Here is a 23958-nt window from a genome sequence, read left to right as displayed (position 1 = left end):
AGATTTTGACTGATGCATCAATGCATAAGTAGCATTTCTGTGTCATAGCTGGTCAAAGCTATTTCTAACTTCCATACAGTATATACAGTTAAGTCAGTCAGGCCCCCTCCAAAATTCACACAGTAAATCTGAGGGGTTGTGACAATTAATCAGAGGAAATAAAAAAGTTCTGTTAAACAAATGTTTATTCATTTTTGGGACCTTTCTCTAATCTTGTTTTTTTGTAATAGGAAATAGATGGGAGGAACAAACAGTTTTTTTTGTAATGGGTCACAAGCAAAAATGTTATCTTCTGTAGTATCTTAATCTAAATACTAACTACAGGAGCAGCCAGTAAATACATGCAGTAACGAGTAAAAAGAGCAATATTTCCTTCTGAAATGTAGAGCATTAGAAGAATAAAGTATCATTAAATTGAAATACAAGTACAGTTGAATTAATGTACTTAGTTACTGTCCACCACTGCGGAGCAATACAAACGAAACACCAGCCTGTTTACTCTTGTCTGCCTCCAGCATAAATATACAGAAGACAATTTCTGTGTTCTGGTTTAAGCATGAAACAAAATACATTTCATTCATAAATCCATTCACAAAATGTACTCTGCTGAAACCTGTTGCATAGCACATTTTTTTTATTTTTTTCTTTTATTACAAATCTGAATGAACATGACAACATCTCCGTTTGTTAATGTATTACAGCAGCACTGCTGGAGAAAATCACCCCTCTCAAGTGAAGCATTTGAAGAGGCAGAGCAAGAGAGTGGCATACAATCAAAGCATTACTGAGATGTTGCACACTTAGGAGGGCTGATTTTTCTAATGGTATATAATGATAGACCAGATGGAAACATGAATATTTACAATTAAAAAGGTCTATTTTTGTACACAGAATTACAAAACACTTAAGTTAAAAGACAATAAGTGGACCACTCATTATAGAGACCCATTCATATTCAAATGTTTTTATCTTAATGTTGCAGCTGTAGCCGTGTCTGTGTTGGGATGGAATACAGTAAACAAATTAAAAAATTGACAGGACAGGCATCTCTAGACCTTGAGAGCTACTGTCATGGTTGCTGCTGCGTCTAAAGGACATGAGCAATGCTTTATGAATTCAAGGGTGGTCATCTAAGCTGATAGGAGAATCCTTTATCAGCGGGCTAAAAATAGCCTGTCAGTAACCATTGGCCTGAATTGGATATCTGAACCTACCGCCCCATTGCCTGCGGAAAAAATGGGAAATATCACCCATACGTGAAGAGAATGTCCAAGGAATCAAATGTCTTATTTTCCTGCTAAATGATGCATTATCTTATGACAGATGCTATCAGTTGGTCTGTAGGTGTTTCGTAATGTCTGTACACGTGCATGCGTGGGAAAGAGTAAGCTCATAAATGATGTTAAATTCTGATGTGTGGATATTGGGACAGAGTGACTAAGGATATTGTTCAACAAAACTATGTTGAACTATTTTGATCCAAAAGAATAGATAAGGTGACTGAACAAAATTCTCCATGTGAACAAGAGCTGGAACGCAAAAATGAAAAACATTAGGAGTAATCCACCAATTTAGCATTAAACACTCCTGCAACAATGTCAGACTCAAGATGGAGTTTTAAAAAATGTATCAAAATCAAAGCAGCAGAGATTTTGTTTTTGTTTTCTTCCATGCATTCTTCGTCATGTCAAACCCTGGTGCCTACGTTACCCACAATGCAACTTGACCGCCGACATTTCAGTCAGAGATTCAGGTATGTTATGCTAATAGCGGCTAATGTAACCTCAAGCCGCTAGCCTTAAGCAGAGGTGAGAAGCGGCTACAGAGGTCTGGTAACATCAGTTCTTTCTTACTCCACCCCTCAAGTGACAAGTTCCCCTTTAATGATATCCAGCTTCCAAAATGTGAAGGTTTGCAGCTTTTTTTTGTCTTATGTGACATTAAAATTGACTTTGGACTGTTGGTTGAACAAAACTAGCAATGTTAACACCTTACCTTGGGCTCTATGAAACTATGATGGGCATTTTTCACTATTTTCTAACATTTTATAGATCAAATGTATATTCAAACTAGGTCACTTGCACAAGAATGATGCTTTCATTGACACTAAAATGGAGGAAAGTTCGCTCTTGACTAGGGCTGTGCAATTAATCAAAATTTAATTGTGATTATGATTTCGGCTCCCAATGGTCACAAAAACAGAATAATCGAGAAAAACAATTAAGCTAATTTTGCAAGTAAACTCTTATTTTCTCGTGTTCTGAATGAAAAAATAAAGTTTCAATAGGAAAAGTATTAAGGCAAAGTTCACAGTTCTATGTGTTTTTTTTTTTTTTTTACTGTTGATTTATTTAACTTTTTCCACTGTTTTTTAAGTTCAATAATTGCAACATCTTTCCAGAAGTCAAAGAGTAATCGTGATAAATTATCGTGATTTCAATATTGACCGAAGTAATCGTGATTATATATTTTCCCCATGATTATTATTATTTTTTTTTTTTGTTTGGATTTTGGGAGTATTCCCATAGCGTTGGGTTTTAAATCATCTGAAAGGCTGGCTGGTTTGACTGACAGTGGCGCAGTGTTGTGCATGACCTCCAGCACTGCTGACACAGCTGCTTTTGAAGTGGAACCTAAAGCTGCGTGCCGCTGTGTGAGAGGTTGTCTTTGTGCAATTATACTTAATTTCACTGTAACTGCAAAACTGAAACCAGAACAGATGTTAGTGTCAACATTATCTTTATGGCAAAAAAAACCAAACATGAGATATGAGACACTGCGGGACATTCAAGAGAAGCTACTCATCTCCTTTTATTCCCTGGAAACACCACATATACAAACAGAATCCAGAAACAGAATTTTTAAAAACATCTCATTGTAATTTTACAGAATGATATATTTACAAATATATATTATATAATCACAGTTTGAATATTTCACAAAACAAGAGCAGGGGGAATCACTGCACAGCGGAAAGAAAAAAAGAAAAATGACTTATTTAATGTCACATTTTGACACTCACACATACTCAACACCATTTCTTTATACTGTATCTATATACTGAAACATTATTCAGTCAGTCACACAATGCTGCAGCATGGCTTCATTGGGAATATGTGAAATCTCGAATCAGCATGATTCTTACAGGTGACATGCTGTGACCAACTCAGAAGAAGCATATTAGCATACCTCTGAGAATTATGAGGAATTAATTAGGAAGTCCCATGCGGGTGTTTTGCATAGGTTGTATTCGACTTCTGTCCCAGAAACAGACTGCAAAACAACAAAACCAACTGCAATGCTTTCCACCTATTCAGCAGCAAGCAGCTGATTTTTGCATTGTTAAAGATGTATTACACATCCAAAAACAGAAACCTAAATGTAAAGTGATAAAAATGCAACCTGACTAAACCTTTTGGAGTTTAAAAGATTCAGTTTCAATATCAAGGAGAATTCAGATGTAATCTCTGTGTTCTGTCTATACGGGAAGGGGATCAAGCTGTAACCATTCATGACCCACACAAGTCTGTTTCCGATTGTGGCAATAAAGAAGGCTTATGTTTTGTGACAGCTTCTGCAATCAAATAAAGACCAAAGAAAATGTAGTATTGTTGAATCAAGCCAGTTGCCTGCTCTATTACCTTTTAGACTGTGTGTGTTTGAGACAGAAGCTGCAGGGGTGTGTGTGTGTCAGAAGCTGCAGGTGTGTGTAGGTGTGTCTCTTGACCGACTAACTGGTTTAAATGCAAATCGAGTTTACGCCTCTGGATGTAACAAACTTCATGGTCAACCCGGTGAAAGCCTATAAGCTCCGATGCCAAAGCATCTACACAAGGTGTAAACACAAAAGCTTTGAGAGGTTAAAAAGGCACACATGCTGCCATGCACACAGACACACACACACGTTAGACACTTTTAAATATTCAAACACCAGCACAGTTGCATGTTGCACATACACAAGCATAAAAACAGACATAAAACAGTATACTGGTGCACAAACACATTCAGAAAAAAAAGACAAAATAGAAAGAAGAAAAAAAATAATCAATGAAAGGAACACCATTGCACTTTGTCCCTGGATATATAGGTTCCATTGGCTTTCCTGAGCTACAGCTACAGATCTTCGGTCCCTCTGATTCTTTGACACTTTATTTACTTCAATGGACTCTGTGACAAAAAAAAAAAAAAAAAAAAAGGAGTGTAATAGGAAAACCTTAACATGTTTGTCTTTCTCCCTCCTACCAGATCATAGTGTGCACAGGGTGCAACGAACATTTCTACAAGCTGTTAGCATTTCTGTGTCCACTGTTTGGAATGAGGAATGCTAATGATGCTTACAATCCACTTTTAGGGAAGCTGAAACATAAACAGCTTTAGATGCTCGTGTCTGATTAAGAGAAGTTGTTTCCAGTTGGTAAACAGACAGATTAGTGAAGGATAGGCAACAATATTCAAGGTATTCGTTATTTTAAATTAAAAGCAAAGAACACAAATTCTTAAAGAAAGCTTTAAGTGAAAACTAATAAAATAATAAAAATAAAAATGGACAACCAGCCAAAAAAAAAAAATAATCACATTCAAAAATGGGCAAACTCAAGACCAGCTCTACATTTCAACTGTATATTATAATTTATATTTTCTTCAGTTTTACACAACTTGACGTGAGGATACTTCCAATCGGATGGCATTGTGCTGTTGGCTGCATGAAACATTGCAAAGACAGTCTGCTTCCTTCAGTCTAGCACCGGTGTCACACAGATGGGTGGGTCTGCTGATCCGAGGCACCTTGCTTCACCAGATCGGGCCGTTTAAGTGCTGTGCAGAACAAAAGTATAATGAAAAATGCGCAGGTGGCACACAAGGTCCCCAACAAGCCAGGGCTGATCTGTTTTTTTTTTTCTTCTTCACTTTTGCTTCTCGGAATGCTGTGTGTAGTCAAGCTGAAGAAGCAGCTTTTCAAAAATACATTTGGCTTATTGGCAGACTGACATCCGGAGACCAGCAGAGAGACCAGCAGAGAGAGCATGCTGGGCAATGAGCATCTCATTTCAGTTTACTTACTGTACGGTGAAAAGAGCTGCGAGGAGACGAAGATCTTTTTTATAGGATATATTCATTGGCAAATCAGTGTTCGTTGTAATTTTTTTTTTTTTTTTTAAGACTACTTCTTAGGTAGAATTTACTATACATTCATAATTATGGCATTTCAGTCAATTAGTTTCCAAGGCAGTCAGACTTTCGAACTTGAAGCAACTGGCCCGAGGAGATTTATCTGGGCAAAACTCAGGGGAGACGGACGTTAGCCAGAGGAAGATTTGTTGTGTTGGAGGAGGTGGTACATAGTGGATGGAATAATGACAGTTCAAGTAAGTTCAGACACATTCTCCAGTACAAGAGGTCCTTCCAAAAAGCAGTCTGAGGTGCTACTGGCACTTATAACATTCAATTTGCTCCTTTATATGTTGAGATCATGACTGTGTGTACATCTACAATTATGCTGTTCCTTTAAAACCCTTTGGTTGGAGATTCCTTAAGTAGTTCTTGGTCATTTATTTCCTCTGCCCTGTGACATGGTTTTGTCACTTCCTCCTCACTCCGTCCTCAGGATCTCGCTGCTGTTTTATGAGCCTCTCGATCTCGGCCCCCAGAGTCTGTAGATTATCCTGTTAAAGAGAGTGAAGACTTTTTGACTCAAATACTACATTTAAGTAACAATACATGAGAGGCTGCATACTGTATCAGCAATAATAGTTATATGACGTGGATTCAAGGTACGTTTGACACTCCAGTATGTATAAATGGTGAAAAATAAATCAGTTACACTGCAGCACATGTATTGCACGCTGACAGGCATAGTGGTAAATGGGTTGCAACTCACTAATATTATTAACTCTTCCTGAAGTAAACACACCATCTAATCTGATGACTAATCTACATGCAATCTAATGGATCAGCAAGTAATCAGTAAGAAAATTACAACACAAATTGATTTTACCCTTTATTAAATGCACAAACTTAAAGCTGCACTAATCAATAAGGTTTTAACGGCTCAAATGACTGTGTGTAATGTGAAAGGGGTCGCTTGTAGTGATGAATCCGCATATACATTTCACTCAGCTCTCCCTCGCTCTTTGGAGCGTTTTAGTGGAAACTAGTCATAACAGGGTGCCGCTGTCCTGGCACTACATTTCCTTGTGGGTACATCATCTGGCTACATCATCACTTCAGACAGACTGCTGTTATAAACCGAGGGCTGAGAGGTAGAACGGATTCATTTATTTAACACTAACGCATCAGAACATTGGTTCAGTTGAAAGCCTAATTTAATTAAATTATCAAAAGACCCTCACGTGCAGAAGCAGGACAAAGCTCACATACACAAGGGCTGAATGAGGATGAATACTATGAATTTAGGCTTAAATCAACTATTTCAGGACATGAACCAGTAAGCAGTTATTGTGGGGCACAGTATCCTTTCTTAGCATAAGCATCAATAATGCAAGTTCTGGATTAGACCACGATTTCCAACATGTCATCTCTTTAAAAACGGAGAAAGTTGATAGACAACCTGGCGAGCACACTGTCCTGACAGGACTGTCAGCCTGTCAAATAAAACAAAAAGTCACATACAGACAATTTGATACATGCTGTGACTGACTTGAAAGGTTTGGGAGATACGACCAAAATGTCAGACAACCTCACTGGACAAAAAGTGAAGCTGGCTTGACATTCCCTGTGCTCCGATTCATCTACCCCTACACTGTCATATTGTTGATATAGTATTTTATTACCGTCCCTGTAGTGTTGTTGTTGAAGTAAAGCTGTTGAGACGTATGAATTGACAATATTAATATTGATTTCATATTTGTAACTGTGCTACTTCTGTTGTGCAGACTGGGCCTGATTTATATAAGCAAAACAAGTCCCTCTTCGTAAACTTGATTATTTCATGTTTTGTTTATTAAGGCCTTTGAGACTTAAATCAACAACAATATACACCATCAATCAAGATTATGTATTTACAATTCATTCAAATGCATTTGGTGTCAATTTTTAGAAAAATATAGAGCAGAAACGAAAAAAAGACAATGATTGTTTGCATCAGGATTTGTTGTAGTTAATGTATGAAGCTGTGAAATGATTTATCTTTTTGAGTCCAGTGAAAGCAAGTGGTTGAAAACATAATGCTGAAAGGTACCCATGAATAGCAACTGCTTCTGCACAGGGCTAGGTTGACTGAGATGCCTGGGCATGATCACTTAGTTGGCACGACCTATGAACTAAATGAGGCTCCCATCAGTATTCTGCATGAGCACTTTAAAGTGCTATAGGAGAGGCATCCAGGGATCCTGCAGCCTTCTGGGCTGGTGTAGGCTTGAAAAGTGCAGTTTGTTACACATTAGAACGGTTATTTTTGCATCTCCATTGTCAAAAGTTGTGGATGGCACCAATAGAACCACTCCTTATCTTGTTTTTTTCGTTACCCCTCTGTTGAGGTACCTAGCACACTGATCCAATACTAAAAATGGGAGCTGGAAACACTGCAGTCCGCGATTGGCGCAGACGTTCCTCTGCATCGTCGGTATAGAGGAAATACAGCGAGAGATGGGAGGAGCAGTAAAGAATAACAAGGTTTTTCAGCTCGTTTCTCAGCGCATGGCTGTCCACGGCTATTACCATCCAGTAACGGCCAAGCCTACATTTAAGTACATTTAAGGAGTACCGTCTGCTGTGGAAACACAGAACAGTGATTTGGTACATGTCCATATGGGTTACGTACTGTTTTAAAGGTACTATACCTTAAGTGGTTGATGGAAATACGGCTTTAGAGGATGTGAGCAAACATCAAATTATCTGTTTATTTTAGATTCATGCATAAAAAAAATCCCCCACAGACTTAAAGGTCCAATGTGTAGGAATTTCTCCCATCTAGCGTTGAGATCATACTGTATATCGCAATCAACTCTCTCGCACCATGCAGTTCGAAGTATGTATTACAGCTACGGTAGCCTTCACGCTTCAAAAACCCGGTCTCTTGCTCTTTTCAATATACTTTTTCGGGGTGAAGAAGAAGACTCCTGTTCCTGAAATTTGGAATACTTATGAGGACTATGGTTGACTCCTCCTCAGATCCCTGCAGGGTTAATTGAGACAGCTAGCTAGACTATCTGTCCAATCTGATTTTTCTCTCGCACGACTATTTTGCAGCGGCTCTGTGCAGAGCTTAGTGCCACCCATAACGATTGTAATTGGTTTACAGGAATGCCATTAAACCAGAGCACGTTTTCCTCCCATCCCGGAATGCTGTTTGGAGTAGCAAGACTCTCCTCCGCTCCGCAGCGTGTGAATGTTCTGGCAAAGCGAGACTAAGTTACATCAGGCTGTGTGGCTCCAAAGGTGGAGCATGACACAGCCAATAATTTATTTACTCAGGTCATCTAAACTTAATTAATCCCTCAATGTGAATTGGGTGGCTTTCAAGGAAACTGCACACATGAATCATTTTTGTTGTTGCACTTAGAGCAAAATACTTTTGAGTATGATGCCTTCTGGGGGAGAACTTACCTTCAGAGTAATGTTCTTCAGCAGTGTGTCCTCCAACACAGCCTGCAGCTTCCTGTTGATCTCCAGTGACAGGTCCAGGGTCAGCCCGCTGTCCGCCGGGTGGGAGGAGTAAAGCGAAGCCATGATGCCTCCCCGCCGGCTAAGGTTGGCCTTGTTAATGTCCGATGCCTCTGATGAGAAGGCCCCTGACTCCTCTCTTAGCACATAGCTCTGGATAATTCTGTGGGGAGGAAGGGGGGGAGGAGATGAGTCAAACAGTGAGCTTCAAAAGGAGGGGGAACGAAGTGAATGTGTGGCATCGGCTGCAGACTGTTAAGCAAAGAAAATTGGGATTTAAAAAAAGGTGAGAGCATGGAGAGCTCCTACAGAACAATAAAACCATTTCCAGCAGAAAAAGCATTTGGACGTTTCTGGAATAGTAATTCCAGTGGGATGGCTTGTTGTACTTATGTATGTGCACGGGATACATTCAGTCATAGTTTCAAAAGATTATTATTGTGCCAGTCAGAGGAGGACAACATCAGAATAGGCTGCCAGGATTCAATTAATTAACTACATCTCTGTGTAAAAGTGAGACAAATCTTTATGTTCATAATACATTTTCATCTCAATAACAATAGATTGCTGAGGTTAAGCTGTTTGTGTCAGAGAAAGGGGGAGAGGAGAATTCATTAGCCTAACAGCTCTAATCTTCCTGTTGTCTAATTTCCCCAGCACAGCACAAAGAACACTGACAAGCAAGTGTGTTTCTATTAAGAGAACAACAGAGAGCCGCCATTGTAAATGAAATTCATTACTGCGTCCTACATCATTATCTTTTTCCTATGCCACCAAAGAGAAGGGAAGACAATAAGCAATATTCAAGATGAAGATGGTTAAGGAAATTAGTGTGTGAAGCACATTCATAAAATGCCTTCTGTGCAGGTCTACTGCCATGAGAAATAGGATGCTCGGGCTAGACTCCAGGCATCAAAGATAAAGGAAACACGTACAAGGCTGGAACTGCAAAGCTTTTGCAATTGCAACAGTATTCTTAATTTTCTTACGGGCAGATGGAGAGGGTTGGGTAATGCCCTACAGAAAAGGTCAGTATTCAATATTCTAAACCTGCTCTCAACCCAGCTATATACCTTAAGCACCGACTTGAAACGTCAACAATATTTAGCCCCATATTGGCATTGTTTTGTTCAAATTCAGTGCGTGTCTGAGAGTGACTTTTTGAAGGTGGGTAACTGCAGGATGAGCAAAGGGACGTTCATGACCGTAAGAGAGATTCTGCAGTAAGATTTCCACTCAGTAAAAATCAGCATCTCTCTACAGAGACTGCCTGAGTTTCTTAGTAGAGGACTCTCAAGAAGATAACTGGAGTGTAGATTGGAGGTGAACATTTTCTTCCTACTATAACTACAGCTACTAATACTGATCATTATCTAGCTCTCAAAAATGAAAAACAGGAATTATAACCATAAATACCACAAATGAAAATAAGAAGTTTACGTACTACGTCCTTAAGGATATTCCCTTTGTATGCTGTGATAGCCTTAATTCTTCATGTGTGGCAAATCTAACTGCCCTGTGCAGATACACTATATTAAAGGTCTAACAGATCAATAACTTAATGGATCTAGTCTAGTCTCTTTAAATGTTAAGCGCCAAGATTTTACATGGGATAGTCATTCGTTGGGGACTAGGTGACAAAAAAAAAAAAAAAAAAAAAAGAGCCTGCTGTTTAACTACTCCTGTTTTATTCAAGTGAATATGTTGCCAAAGAACTCCTGGAAAGACTGTAAACATGCCAGTGACTTCTGTTTAAGACATTTACCATGCATTAATAATGGTGTCCATTACCAAGATAAAAACTGAATTCTGTTGCGGCATACTGCTGGGCATGCAGCAGCCTGGGACACTTGAGTCTCAAACCCTCAAAGCATTTATCAACATTTGACATATAATGAAGATAATTTCATTTATAAATATAAGTAAATTATAAGTCTACTCTGAAGAAGAGGGAATAAAATTCATACTGGTACTTAGTATTGAGTCTTACTTTCACTCTGTGTGGGAAAATAAATAAATCAATCCATCTTTTATTATATAATTAATGTATTTTCTGTCTTGGTATTGTAAGTCTTACACAGAAGTCAACCAAATATCTATGCACTACATAAACCCTAACACTGTATGTTACAGGGTATGCAATACACTAACAAAACAAATACGTCTACGGTGCAAAACAATTGAAACAGCTATGTAAGCACAACAAAAAAGCCACTATCATAAATCTTACACACACACACACACACACACACACACCCTGGGTTTGCACAGACATAAAATGAGACTTACCTCTGACTAGACTTGCAAGGGTCCATATTTATACCCCAGTTCCATCACGACAGTGTTTAGTAAAAACAAAAAAGTGACAGAAATTAAAGATGTGGCCACATGGTGTGCTGAATGGCATGCACAGTTCGGCGGGGAGCAGGGATGTAAGCAAGACTTCCTTTTGAATTTGTGAGTAATACGTCCTTTTTTTCCCCAGTTGAGAGAGTGGAAGCAATGAGGGCGGCAAGTCCAGCATGCATGAAGTGAAGGTGGCAATTCTGGACACAGTTGGACCACACTAAATAGCCCAGATCTTGGTGACTAAACCTTGTTTCCAAAAGGTGGCAAGACAAAAAGCGAAGATGCAGAGAAAGAACGATATGCCTGTGGTTGTTTGTATGTTTTATCTTTATCGTATTCAGAACTATGCAGGTAAAAACCATGAATTTCAAAAAGGCAATTATCAGTTTCATGTTTAAAAGCTTTTTGTTGCAACATATACAACCGTACATGCTCGATAAATGATCATATCTAAATGGGTCCTCTGTATTATACACAAAAGAAATCACAGGCACTGGCTTGCATATCAACCAAAATTTAAAAGCATCAAGAAAATCTAAGCCTTACTGGTAGTGGGACAGAACTCCCAGATAACCTTGAAAGGATCCACTATAATGTAACACATTCAGCAGGTGTGGATCCATAATAACCTACTACAGAGCTTGTATTGCTTAAACAAAGTAAAAGGGATGCTCTTTAGATAAACAGCCATCTACATCTTCTGAACAGAAGGCCACCTTCTGCTTTGTGCTCATTTGGTTTATATCAGCATCATTTTAATTCAAGTCACACGAATGGCCCCTTTAGACTTAATGGTCCTAATAACCAGGTGTGGGTGCTGAAGGACAGACATCACTGCACTTGAAGGATGACGCGGCTGTTTCTGCATGTTTTAGCTCATTTACTACAAATCACATATACTATATGAACATTGCAGCCAATGACCCGCGTTTGACTTTTTGCAGCACATGAATATGCCATTCGGAAAACATAATGAAAAGCTACATGATAGGTGAAAATAAAATCTTAAAATAATCATGTAGCAATAGAGATACAAAGTTTGAGTATTTCCCCCACAATGGGTTTATCTTATGGCCACCAGTTTTAATTATTTCAACATCATGTTTTTTTCCATCAGTATGGCTTGGAATACTGCTCTAAATACTGCAATACCCATGAGCCTCAGCTGCTGTTGATGCCAGAGGCGCAGATCAAAGCTTCAGCAAACTCAAAACACTATGACATAGCAGTTGCAGCTAGGAACAAAACACGGCGCCATAGTTGCCGAATTCTTCCAAAATTGATTAAAGCTGCAGACTGTAGCATCAGTTTTCTCTATTGCGTAGACCTTAGGTTTTGCTTACGGCAAGCGCTGCACGCAACAGAGTTGTAAGCTCTGTGATTGGACATTTCTTACCAAAATGCACAATGGAACTTTTACTTCCTGAACCAGGGGTACCTGAAATAGCCAGCCTGCCCCCCAAAATATTGCCAGTACACCAGTTCTTCTCTGGCATTCGCACTTTCGTCTGCACTCATCTTGTCACGCTGGTCTAATAAACCTCACTCGAATGCGTGCAGATTCTGACCAATCAGAGGAGGGCTCTGTCTGATTGGCTAGAGAGCTAACAGCATAGTGTGTACCAGACCAAATAGTGGCTAAAGACAGAATGTAATTTAATACGTTGTTAGCATACTCAAAGTTCAATATGGCAGCCTTTCACAATGAGTTTATCACATAGCTAACATTGCGATAAAAAAAACAGTATATTGTGGAGCCCTCGTTACAATCGTTAATAGTAAATGAGGTTAAAGATGCAAAAACACCGTTATGATCATACAAGTAGTGGTATGGATGTGGAAACGTAAATAAAACATTAGTCTTTCTTAAACTAACTGTCCTTTGTCAGAGAGCCACTACGCTTCTGCTTCCACATCTCTTGTCTCTTTATTGATCACCTGCTTCAGGCTTACAGTTAGCTCATCAGTGTTCACCAGGCTGTCCTGGAGGAATAGGGACAGAAAGGGGAAAAAGGACAAACTCACATCCACATTCTAAGTTGTGCAACACCTCCCTCCCTCCGCTTAGCTAAGATTTTGCAGAGCTAAATTTAGCCTGGCAACCTTGGGATTCATCCTCAATTTTAACTCCTGAATGTAGGTTGAGGCTAATGGATTCAATACAAGTGTATAGCTGAGAAACAAATGAGAAATGAGATTATACAAGAAGAATTAAGTAGGGATGATTGAATACCTCTGATATGGCAACAAGAGCCAGCGTGACGCAGAACCTTAATGATTGTTTGGAGTGATCTATACTAAAAAGATTTCACTTATCCTACTCAGTAAATAAAAATCTTTCCATGTCTTAAGTCCGTTTGGTTCAACCTCTGAGATTCTGTGTTGTGAAAATCTCATATGCAAACCCCATTTTATCCCGACATTGATCCACTTTCAAGGACTAACGTATACATAAAGAAGTGATGTGCTTAAGATAGCTCTAACGTCCTTCACACTGTCTCTTTAGTATAGGTGATGGCCATGAAACCTCATTAAGGATCCATACTGATGCATTCTTCCCCCCTTAAATCGGCTCGACTATAAATAGCTTTGAATGAAGTTTGTCACGATTCAGAAGTGTGGAGCATGAGTTAGAATCTAAAGATGAGAGAGAGAGACGCAGATGGAGGTAGGGGACCATAAACTGTGTGTGTAAGCATATGCTGTCTTGCGAAAGTGAGCTGAAGCAGCAGTACACCAGGGAGTGAGGTATGGTGTGCCTAAACATTTGGTCCAAATGTAAAGACAATTTGTGTTACTTATTGCTCAGTATATCTATCTGCAATACTAAAACCAAACGTGTTCAACATGTCTAACTAAGTGAAAATGAGTGACTATTGATGGTATCACATGAGGTGAAGCTACTATTCTTTAAGGCAGGTCACACAAATTGTGGCTGTACAAGTTTCCACAGGATGTTTCAAAGTATGAGTAATCAATGAGTGGTGGTGGAGCATCCGGAATCTTCCTTGGAGCATTCTATTCGCTTTAGAGAGCAACTTTTTATATTTAGCTGACTCCTCTTGTATAATTTAATGGCTGCTGGTTGTAGCTTGTTCTTTTGTATCTATTAAACAAGTCACAGTGCTGAGAGGTTGACAACAAAACTGTATTATTACCGCACTACGGTTACATTAACACTGCAGTAGGGTCTATTGAAACTCTATAACTTTATCCATCCATCAGTATTGTTTGAGCACAATAAACCATCCACAACACTAGTAAAATCTGAACACCCTGCACTCGGTCAAACTGCTCCCAAAAAAAAATTCTGCATTGTATATTGCAGTAAAAAAATAAAAAATAAATAATATCTATATATATCTATATCTATATCTATATATATATATATATATATATATATATAAATAATTGCTGTTGTATATAAAAATTGTTGTATAAAAATAATGAAAATGTTCTCTTTCTCTGCTCCCTGTAATTGGGTCCATGCAACTCACTTGGTCTTTTTGCGGATCTCCTCCACCAGTTGCTTAATGTGATCCTCCATGAACTCAATTTTTTCCTGCTTGCGAGCCAGGGCCTTCTGCAGACGGACAATGCGCTCCACAAGCATGGTCTTGTCGACCTCTGGGAAGCTGTCCACGGCCACCACTGAAGGACCTGACTGGCTCTCTGGTGACCGCTCTTCAACACCACTGCTCCCACCATGGCGTGCATTCAAGGAGCCTGGGAATAGAGGAGATTGAGATGAACTTAGAAGACAGTTTTTTTGCTTGTGACTTTGGTCATGTATCAGCTAGCTATAAGCTATTATTGCCCTTTTTTTGGAGGGACATTTATACCACCAGAGGGAGAGAAAAAAAAAACTTAACAGGACAAATATTGGAAAAACAAAAGTCTTTTATGATATTACTTCCGTATGTGTTAAATACTAACCAAATCCAGGAGCAGTACCTGAGGAACTTGAGCGACTGCCCATACTGCTGGCATCCCGTTCGCAGCCTCCATTCTCAACCTGCTCCAGTCTCTTACGGGCTGTAGAAGAAGAGAAAGTAAGGAACTGTCAAACAGAGATATTAACACCAATAAGTCCGTGGAATAGACACAATTTGAAAGTTATGATACATGCTTTGACAAAATTATTGTTGGTATTGCTAACTGCTGAATATTCCAGTAAGCAAATTCTTTACCAACATTTTGCGCTATGTGCTTGAGAGACTAGTTTCACACTGCCATTTAGGACATTCCAAAATGGTGTCAAAAAAAAAAAATCAAGTGAGAAAATATTTACATTTAATAGGCTATAATGAGGAAGTATTTGGCATTTTCACTTTAGAAATAACATAACTGATTATAAAACTGTCAGAATCAGAAGACTTATTTTCTGTTGATTAACTTTCCTCAACTAATCATTTCTACACTAGCTTTGTGTGAGCAAAGAAACAGTACTATGACTTAAACAACATACTAATGCCGTGCAACAATGAGCAGAGTATAAAATCTTACAAATTATTAGAGGCAGAAGCCCACAAACAGGCAAAATTAAAATGTCAAAGCTAAGCATTATTGCTTGACTGAACTAAGTTTTCCTCTGTGAAGGTGTCTACCTGAATAAAAGGTGATGCAGGCTGCTTTTGAAGAAGAGTGCACGCTCAGCAAACCTTCCATGCATAAACAAAGTCTTAAAAGTACTGTGCAGTCAGAAACTCAAACTACAACACTGAAGAATAACCACAAACCTTACCTAAAATTTCCTTCTGTCCCAAAAGTAAAAAGCTTGTGTTTACAAGATAATAGCGCTGGACTTTTAGATCATTGTGTGTGCCCAGAGACCCATGAAGGGGAAGCTGGCTCACTCTATTAAGTATAATCCAAGCATTAGAAGAACATTAGCTCTAATACACTGCACCTATCTGCACACTCCCATCTCCCCCGTTTCTAATCACTAAGCACTTTCTCCTCTTAGTCTGCATGTGTGACCTGACATTAAATCAGAGTATGGACAGTCTCTCAGGCAAGACATTATATAGTAAAAGATAAACATCACAGTGAAGTGAAATTAGATGATGGGAAACAGGAAATCTATCATTTCACTTATTACATTCTGATGGTTTTAGATACATGAACACAGTGGAACATGTTAGCAGAGCTGGCAATGATACAATCTAAATACAATCATATTTACAGTAATTGTGACACAGGGTATGCTACTTTTTATTAAAATGTTTTACACATCACCTGCTTTTCTATGAATCAAACACTTTGGAATTGATTTTGTGTGCTAGCAATAACAAAACTGAGTTAAGAAAAAAAGGGTTTTAAAGTGTATTATGCTTTATGTAACACTTTATTTTTTTATATCCTATATTTTATTATCTTTATATACAGTGGTATCAATTTAAAAAGGTGATGTGCTGTTATTGCCTGGCCCTGAATATCAGCCATTATGCTTCCAAATAGCAAACACATTGCAGTGAAGAATCATATGATGTGTCTATTTGTTAAGTATGGTAGGTATTAGAGCCTTGGCTGAAAATATCTGAAAGTAACATCACACTACGCTGGATGGCTCTCATAAGGTGTAATCCTCCTTATCTGCTGATGAAATAGTTATATTAGGTTGGGTGCTGTACCATGAAGGAGCTGCAGAAATATACTTAAAGCTGGTTTCCTAACCTTGTGTTAGTTGCTTCGTCAGGTCCTTGATGTTGGCAGCTTGTTTCCTTTTTTGAGTCACCAGCTCATCCCTCAGTTCTTCAACTCGGGTTTTTAGTTGAGCCATCTCTGTCTGCAGTGCTGCCCGCTCCTCTTGGAGGCCCTGCACCTCCTGCTGTCTCAGCACCTCTTCCTGTTTTAGCTGCCGTGACTACAGTATTAATGGGGATAGGGAAATAATTAGGGTAAAGATGCAATAACAGCCATGATAGAGTGGAAAGATATTGTGGCAACGGCTGCTTGTTCCAAAAACAACATTCACAGGCTAGCAATCTGTAATTGAATAGAAAAAAATATGGCACAACTTATTTTAAAGATTTTCTGCTGAATGTTAGGCCAGAAAATATCACTGTTCAAGGACATTGTCAGTTCTATGTCAGACAACTCAGCTGTTATGTACCACTTCTACATCTCATCTCTATCACTCCTCCCCGACCTTGTCATCTAGCAGCCTGTTGGTCTCCTCCAGCTTTGCTTGGAGCTCTGTGAAGCTGCTGTTGAGCTGATCCAGCTGAGACTGCAGTGAGTTGCTCTCTGACTGGAGCTGGGCGTTCTTGCTGCTCAGCTTCTCGGTGAAGCCCAGTAACTCAGCTTCCCGCTCCCTGCTGCCTTGTACATCACGCTGGAGATCTGCCATCTGGTTGGTCAGGCTGTCCATTTCCTCGCGAAGAGCCGTGATCTCCTGTTTATCACTGGCAAAATAATTATTGACCTGGTGTTAATAAAGACAGCAACTCCCATTAAATGGGCAATTACTATGAACTTCCCTGTGTGTGAAATGCATACTACAGTGATACAAATATAAAGGAGGATTGTATGACAAACAGGAAATTATACTTAACATACAGAAAATGAAGTAAGACAGATTGTTGACACAAAGATCCAATACAAAAATAATTTACAAGATTAAGATACAAACTATTGACTTGAAGGACATAAATGCATGAAACATGAGTACATGTTAGATTTAACTGTTTACTGTCATTTCAAATTATATGTAATCCAAGAACAAAAACAAGACTGTTCTTTTGCATCAGCATTCAAACAGCTTAAGCAGTTTGATTCTGATTTACAAAATAACTGGCAAATATGAGCCATACATAATGTGTCAGGATGAAGGTCACAATCTTCACTGGTAGTGAAGTTGTCTACAGACTAGTCTCGCTTTGCCAGACCATCCACACGCTGTGGAGCGGAGGAAGGTCTGGCTACTCCAAACAGCATTCCGGGATGGGAAAAAAACGTGCTCTGGTTTATTGGCATTTCTTTAAACCAATCACAATCTCATGGGCGGCACTAAGCTCCGCACGGAGCCGCTGTAAAATAGTCGTGCAAGAGAAAACTCAGATTAGACAAATAGTCTAGCTAGCTGTCTCAATTTACCCTGCAGAGATCTGAGGAGCAGTTAACCACAGTCCTCATAAATCCACCGGAGTTTAAAATTCCAACACAAGGGAAATGGACATCGGTGAAAAGACATGCATCCGGCGGAATTTCCTGCAGCACCGGAGAAATCCCAGAAGTGGAACGTCAAGGATATAGACTATCTATAGACTAAAGAAGAACTGGTGGCATCAACATTCTTTTTTCTTGCCAACAACTAAAAATGTTGATTGTTGAATGTTGGTGCGAGTGGTGAAAAACTTTCTGCTGCTCAAAATGACAGCCAGAAAGAAAAAGTAGAGAAGCTTTTGCATAAATCTATTAGTGTTGGCGCCACCTACTTATGGCACTCTGGCACACACAGAAAGCAGCATTTCATTAAGTAGAAAAAATTCTCCATCAAGTCATCTGCACAGGGCTGGCAGAGCCACACACCCACAGAGGGACCTGAGCCCATTCCTGCCCTGTGTGCTATATCTGTCCCTGGCCATCTTTAAATCCAGCAATAAGGTACTTGCAAAAAAAAAAAAAAATGGACGACAACTATATCACAGCCTGCACTGTTCTATCTGTGTAAGTACTGTGTCAGTGTGTGTTTGTACCGTTGATGCTGGTCCTGGAGCGCAGTGATCTCTTCCAGCTTTTCTCTCTGGCGTCCGATCTCCGCTTTCTGCCGGTTGATGATCTCCCTGTACTTGCTCAGCTCGTCCTCCCAGCGTGGACGCTCGTCCTCTAGACACTTTAACTGCAGAACAACACACCCTTAATTAACCTGAATACCTGCTGATATCATGTGCACACACAGATGTTCGAGCACTTATCTGTATGACAAACCTTGGTTCGTAGAGTAATGAGCTCATCCATGCCCTCTTTGTAACTCCTTTTCAGGTCATCCAGCTCTTTGGCCTTCACTCGGTGCACCTGCCAGATGCATTAAGTTCTACATTAGATATGTATCCACTGTTGTGGCTTTTTGAGTCTGGTCATAAAAGCAATTTCTGTTTCTAAATCTCTTTCTTCTCTGCCAATTCTGATTGTGATCACAAAGATTTACAACACCTCACCAATTCAGTTCAATAGTTTTACCCATCAACTTAACCCTCACGCACACTTAATGGAACACATTTTGTTCTGAAAAACAAAAATTAAAAATTCTTACAGTGGCATCATTTCATTGCAGATGAATTTCTTGGCGCTCCAAGTGTGGCATTCATTAACATTATTATGCTTATGCAGTCATTATGCATGCGAACGCAAAGCTTAATAATGTTTCGTCTCATCTTTTGAACAAGGCCATTAATAGTACGACTGCTAGTCAACTTTTCGAAGAAGCTTTTAGTAGCCTGTGGTATCCAAGACAACATGCCAGTAATGGAGGTGCCGGCAAATTTAGTGTCCATTTTCTTCCATTCATCCCTTCCCATCCCATTTTAATGGTAACACCCACACAGTAATGGAAACCCAACCACTTTGTTTGCATTATTTATGACTGAACTGCATCATAACTTGAGCATAACACATAATACTGAAATAAACACAGATTTGCTCCAATTTATCCACCAGCAGGGCAGCGATATCTGCTGAGGTCCTAAAAACAGTATGCACACAGCGATAGGCCCACACCATACTTTATATCACCAGTGTTAAAGGTCATTGTATTAATATTTTTTTATGACCAAATATTAGACGATAAAATATTTATAAAAACAAATAGAATTAAATTAAACTTTTCTGCTAATCTTAATACATCAACATTTAAGACAATTTAATTACTTCTACATCCTGATATTTGTGACTTGTAAACACCCTGGATAAACAAACCAGGCAGAGGAATGATGCCAAGAATTGGGTGATGTCTTCCGTGTTGTTGTTGAAACCCACAGCTTCATATTGATTATTTCTAGGCCATTTATTTTTAAAGTGTGATCCCCTCAGAATGAGGCAGAGAGAAAAACAGGCCATTGTGTTTGGATTGAGTCCACGTCTGTGCCCGTGCGTGCATGCATGTGTGTCTGCCTGTAGAGCCCATGTGCCAGTTTGTTACGCATTTCTACTTAAGGCAATTACACCTCTCAAACTGATGAAAACAGCTGAAAAAACATTTTTTTTACTAGAACCGCTGGCATCAACACCATCAATAAAAGGCCTGGCGGAGCAGAATGTACAGTGCCTGACAAAAGTCTTGTCGCTTATCTAAGTTGTAGGAACAACAAATAATAACTTGACTTGTAGTTGATCAATTGGAATCAGAAATGGTTTATATGAAAGGCAAAGGCTTCTGGATTATGCTTATTATACCAAAATAAAGTTTTGTATCATTCATTGAGTTTTATCATTGAATTAGGACAGAAAGGTCAGATTTGGCTTGGACAAAAAAAAGTCTTGTCGCATACAAAAATACAGCAATGTACGGTAGAAATTATACTTTATTGTGAATACACAAACATGCTACAATAACATCAGAGCATACGTAAAGTCATGGTGCCTTGGGAAAAGGAAAATGAGCTTGGAGGACTACATCCATACGTCTCGGCAATGACTCAAATAACGTATTGATGAAGTCATCTGGAATAGCAAAGAAAGCAGTCTTGCAGGACTCCCAGAGTTCATCAAGATTCGTTGGTTTCATCTTCCAAGCCTCCTCCTTTATCTTACCCCAGACATGCTCAATAATGTTCATGTCTGGTGACTGGGCTGGCCAATCCTGGAGCACCTTGACCTTCTTCGCTTTCAGGAACTTTGATGTGGAGGCTCAAGTATAACCAGGAGCGCCATCCTGCTGAAGAATTTGCCCTCTCTTGTGGTTTGGAATGTAATGGGCAGCAATAATTTGTTGATACTTCAGGCTGTTGATGTTGCCATCCACTCTGCAGATCTCTCGCACACCCCCATACTGGATGTAACCCCAAACCATGATTTTTCCTCCACCAAACTTGACTGTTTTCTGGGTGAATCTTGGGTCCATGCGGGTTCCAACAGGTCTTCTGCAGTATTTGCAGCAATTGGGATGCAGTTCAGTGGATGATTCATCAGAAAAATCAACCTTCTGCCACTTTTCCACTGTCCATCCTTTCACCAAGCTGTGGGCCTTTGCAAATGCAACACACTTTTTTAGTTGTCTTCTGTTTAATGCTGGTTTGTGAGCACTAATTTGGCCATGGAGACCACTGCGTGAGAGAATTCGACAAACTGTTGTTATAGATACAGGGGTTTCTGGTGGCCAGCCCAGAAAAAGGGCTGGCCCTGGACTGTCGAAGCAACAAACGGTCCTCTCGAACAGTTGTCTTATGGGGTCTGCCTGACCTGGACTTGTCATGAACTTCACCAGTTTCTTCAAATCTTTTTCTTATCCTTTCCACTTGACGTTTGGATACATTGAAGATGTCTGCCACCTCAGCAGCAGACTTGGTCTTCAGGCTCTTGATGATCAGCACTTTGGTCTGTGGTCGAATCTTTGGCATGTTGTGAGAGGTCAGGTTGCACTTCACATGAAGGTCTGGTGTGCTGGAGTTCTTTTTATACACACCCAGGAATGTGTTAATTACAGTATTTGTCACAGGTGAAACTCTAATCTGTGATTGGTTGAATCATATAAAGACACGACAAGACTTTTGTCCAAGCCAAATCTGACCTTTCTGTCCTAATTCAATGATAAAACTCAATGAATGATACAAAACTTTATTTTGGTATAATAAGCATAATCCAGAAGCCTTTGCCTTTCATATAAACTATTTCTGATTCCAATTGATCAACTACAAGTCAAGTTATTATTTGTTGTTCCTACAACTTAGATAAGCGACAAGACTTTTGTCAGGCACTGTATATGTGATTTGGAATTAATAGCAAACCTGCATTAGTGTTTATTTAGTATTTCTGGTGGATCGCCACACAGTAGAAACATAATTGTATTTATGTATGCAGCAAGCATATAAACTACTAATGTTTGTGGTAAAGCTGCTTAGCTTCACATTTTGTCCAGGATTTTAAGTGCCCACTCACTGGCCACCTTAAGCTAATGTGTACACACTAATGAGTTCTTGTTTATACATGTGTGTGAGAAAGTGTTTGTATGTGTGCACACTGCAGTTGGCACCTCTAATTGGTCCGTTTGTTCCTGCTTGTGTTTCTCCAGCTCTACTTTGGTCTTCCTTAGTTTAGCATCCAGCTCGTTCGACTTGAGTTCCTCCGATTCCTGGAGGAGAGAGGGGCAGAAGATTAAAAAACAAGACAGTCAGCAGGGTGAAAGACAGAGTGCATAGTAAAAGAGGGGCTGACATAAAGTCAGGCAAGCCTGGAAGAAAGACAGATGGGTGAAATACAGGGCATAGGAAAAAGAAAGCAACGGTTAATGACAACGAGACACCAAAACATAATGTCCATGTTGGCAAAAAAGATATCTGGTTTTAGTTCAACTCCTTTTCTGGTCTTATTAACTATATGTTGTAAGTTACCTTTTTTAAATGTGATAATCATACATAAACATACAAAAATTCATCATATGCTTTACTTTTTTTGGGACCTTTCATTTTTAAGGTCCTGTTCTCCTATATGCTGTCTGTGTATGCTCTGATTACACACTACTGACGAATACAATAAATCTAACTAATCTCTTCAGCACAGAGAGAAATTTTAGGCAGCTCTCTACTACCATCACAAGGTATGAATGAAAACTGCCTTTCTACTAAAGCAGAATCAATCAATTTTACTCACTGAAAAGCATATTTTTGTATTGACATGCAAAAAGCGTCATTCAGTCCATGTATGTGAGAGCATTGTATGTGATACAGACTGAATGTTTTCTCACCTCATGTGTCACTGACTGTAGATTTGATTAATTTAATTCAGGGAGTAGGCGGACTGATTTTGATAAGTAGATTTTGATAAGCACGCAAATTGTGATGCTGCCAAAAAGAAAACTAACAATCTGTAACTACATCCGACAAATCCAGACATAGACCATGTTTTTCACATATAGACAGATATTTTACATTTGCTCACATTCTTGGTCATGAGCAAACTAATACTTCTATGTGATAAATATCACAGACCTGGTATGTTCGGATCATGTCCTGGCAGTTCTTGCGGATCTGTTCGGTCTCTTCTTTGGCCTGGGCCAGTTTGGAAGTGGTCTCTCTCAGTTTGTCTTTAGTTTCCTGCACACAGATAAACAACATAAACATGCTTTTGTAATTATGACGCTACAAAAACAGCATTTCACTTCAAATCAAAGCCTGTAATGGATAATGCCATGCAATGATTTGACTTTCTGCTTTTTCCTCCATTTATTGTTGTGTATCTGCTTGGAGACAGGCAGTTCAAAATAAAAGCATTACTTCGTAATAGACATTTCCAAAAATAGCAACAATGTTAATGATGATTTCCTTGCAGGATCATTACTGTACCATTTTCGACCCATTTCGCCCCTGAATCAAATGACACATCTAATCATGTTTTTATGGAGCGGCTGCAGATGAAATGACTGAAGGGGATGCCATTTGTATTCTGGCGCACATCTTTGACAAACAACAGGCGTGGTTTATAGACTAAATTAAGAACATCAACATTAACCAGAAATTAAAGTATGTTCTTTTAAACTGATATGGGAAATGTATTAACTGTATACTGGAGCTGCAACAAATGTATGTTTCAACCTTACTTACTCTATTAGAATGTAAATATGTAAATCTTGCTATTTGTATCATTTGATTAAACCTTAACTGCAGCATGTTCAGGTTCATACCCACTACAATAGCATCTAAAGCCCAAGGATATTATGAACAAGTAATTAAAATATGGTGAACTCTTTTGTGTTTTTGATAAGTTTATAGTAGTGGACCAAAAATAAGAAAATACCTCTATAAGTTAACCTAATAAGTTCTCAAAGATTGC

General features: G+C 39.1%; 1 protein-coding gene across 5 annotated transcripts in view; it reads right to left on the bottom strand.

The window, feature by feature from the left end:
- Positions 1–2722: 2722 nt before the first annotated feature.
- ccdc186 (coiled-coil domain-containing protein 186) overlaps positions 2723–23958 on the bottom strand; it is a 29720-nt gene continuing 8484 nt past the window's right edge. Inside the window, exons 7-17 of one of the 5 annotated variants that reach the window (XR_004896348.1) lie at positions 23118–23222; positions 22163–22261; positions 18904–18990; positions 18672–18814; positions 17123–17378; positions 16648–16837; positions 14908–15006; positions 14469–14697; positions 8566–8785; positions 3728–5663; positions 2723–3697 (exon numbers count right to left, since the gene is read on the bottom strand). Coding sequence is in view for 4 of the 5 variants with exons in the window: in XM_031315082.2 (XP_031170942.1) it covers positions 5580–5663; positions 8566–8785; positions 14469–14697; positions 14908–15006; positions 16648–16837; positions 17123–17378; positions 18672–18814; positions 18904–18990; positions 22163–22261; positions 23118–23222 (1512 nt within the window). In the remaining variant the exon portion in view is untranslated. Of the gene's footprint in view, positions 5664–8565; positions 8786–12436; positions 12955–14414; positions 14698–14907; positions 15007–16647; positions 16838–17122; positions 17379–18671; positions 18815–18903; positions 18991–22162; positions 22262–23117; positions 23223–23958 lie in introns of those variants that run through there. The other 4 variants (XM_031315082.2, XM_031315083.2, XM_031315085.2 and 1 more) reach the window with 4 other exon arrangements.

The sequence above is a fragment of the Sander lucioperca genome, chromosome 22 (assembly GCF_008315115.2).
Source record: "Sander lucioperca isolate FBNREF2018 chromosome 22, SLUC_FBN_1.2, whole genome shotgun sequence".
NCBI classification, from domain to species: Eukaryota; Metazoa; Chordata; class Actinopteri; order Perciformes; family Percidae; genus Sander; species Sander lucioperca.
The sequence above is the reverse complement of the archived record's forward strand: the minus strand, read 5'-3'. Positions and strand labels throughout refer to the sequence as shown.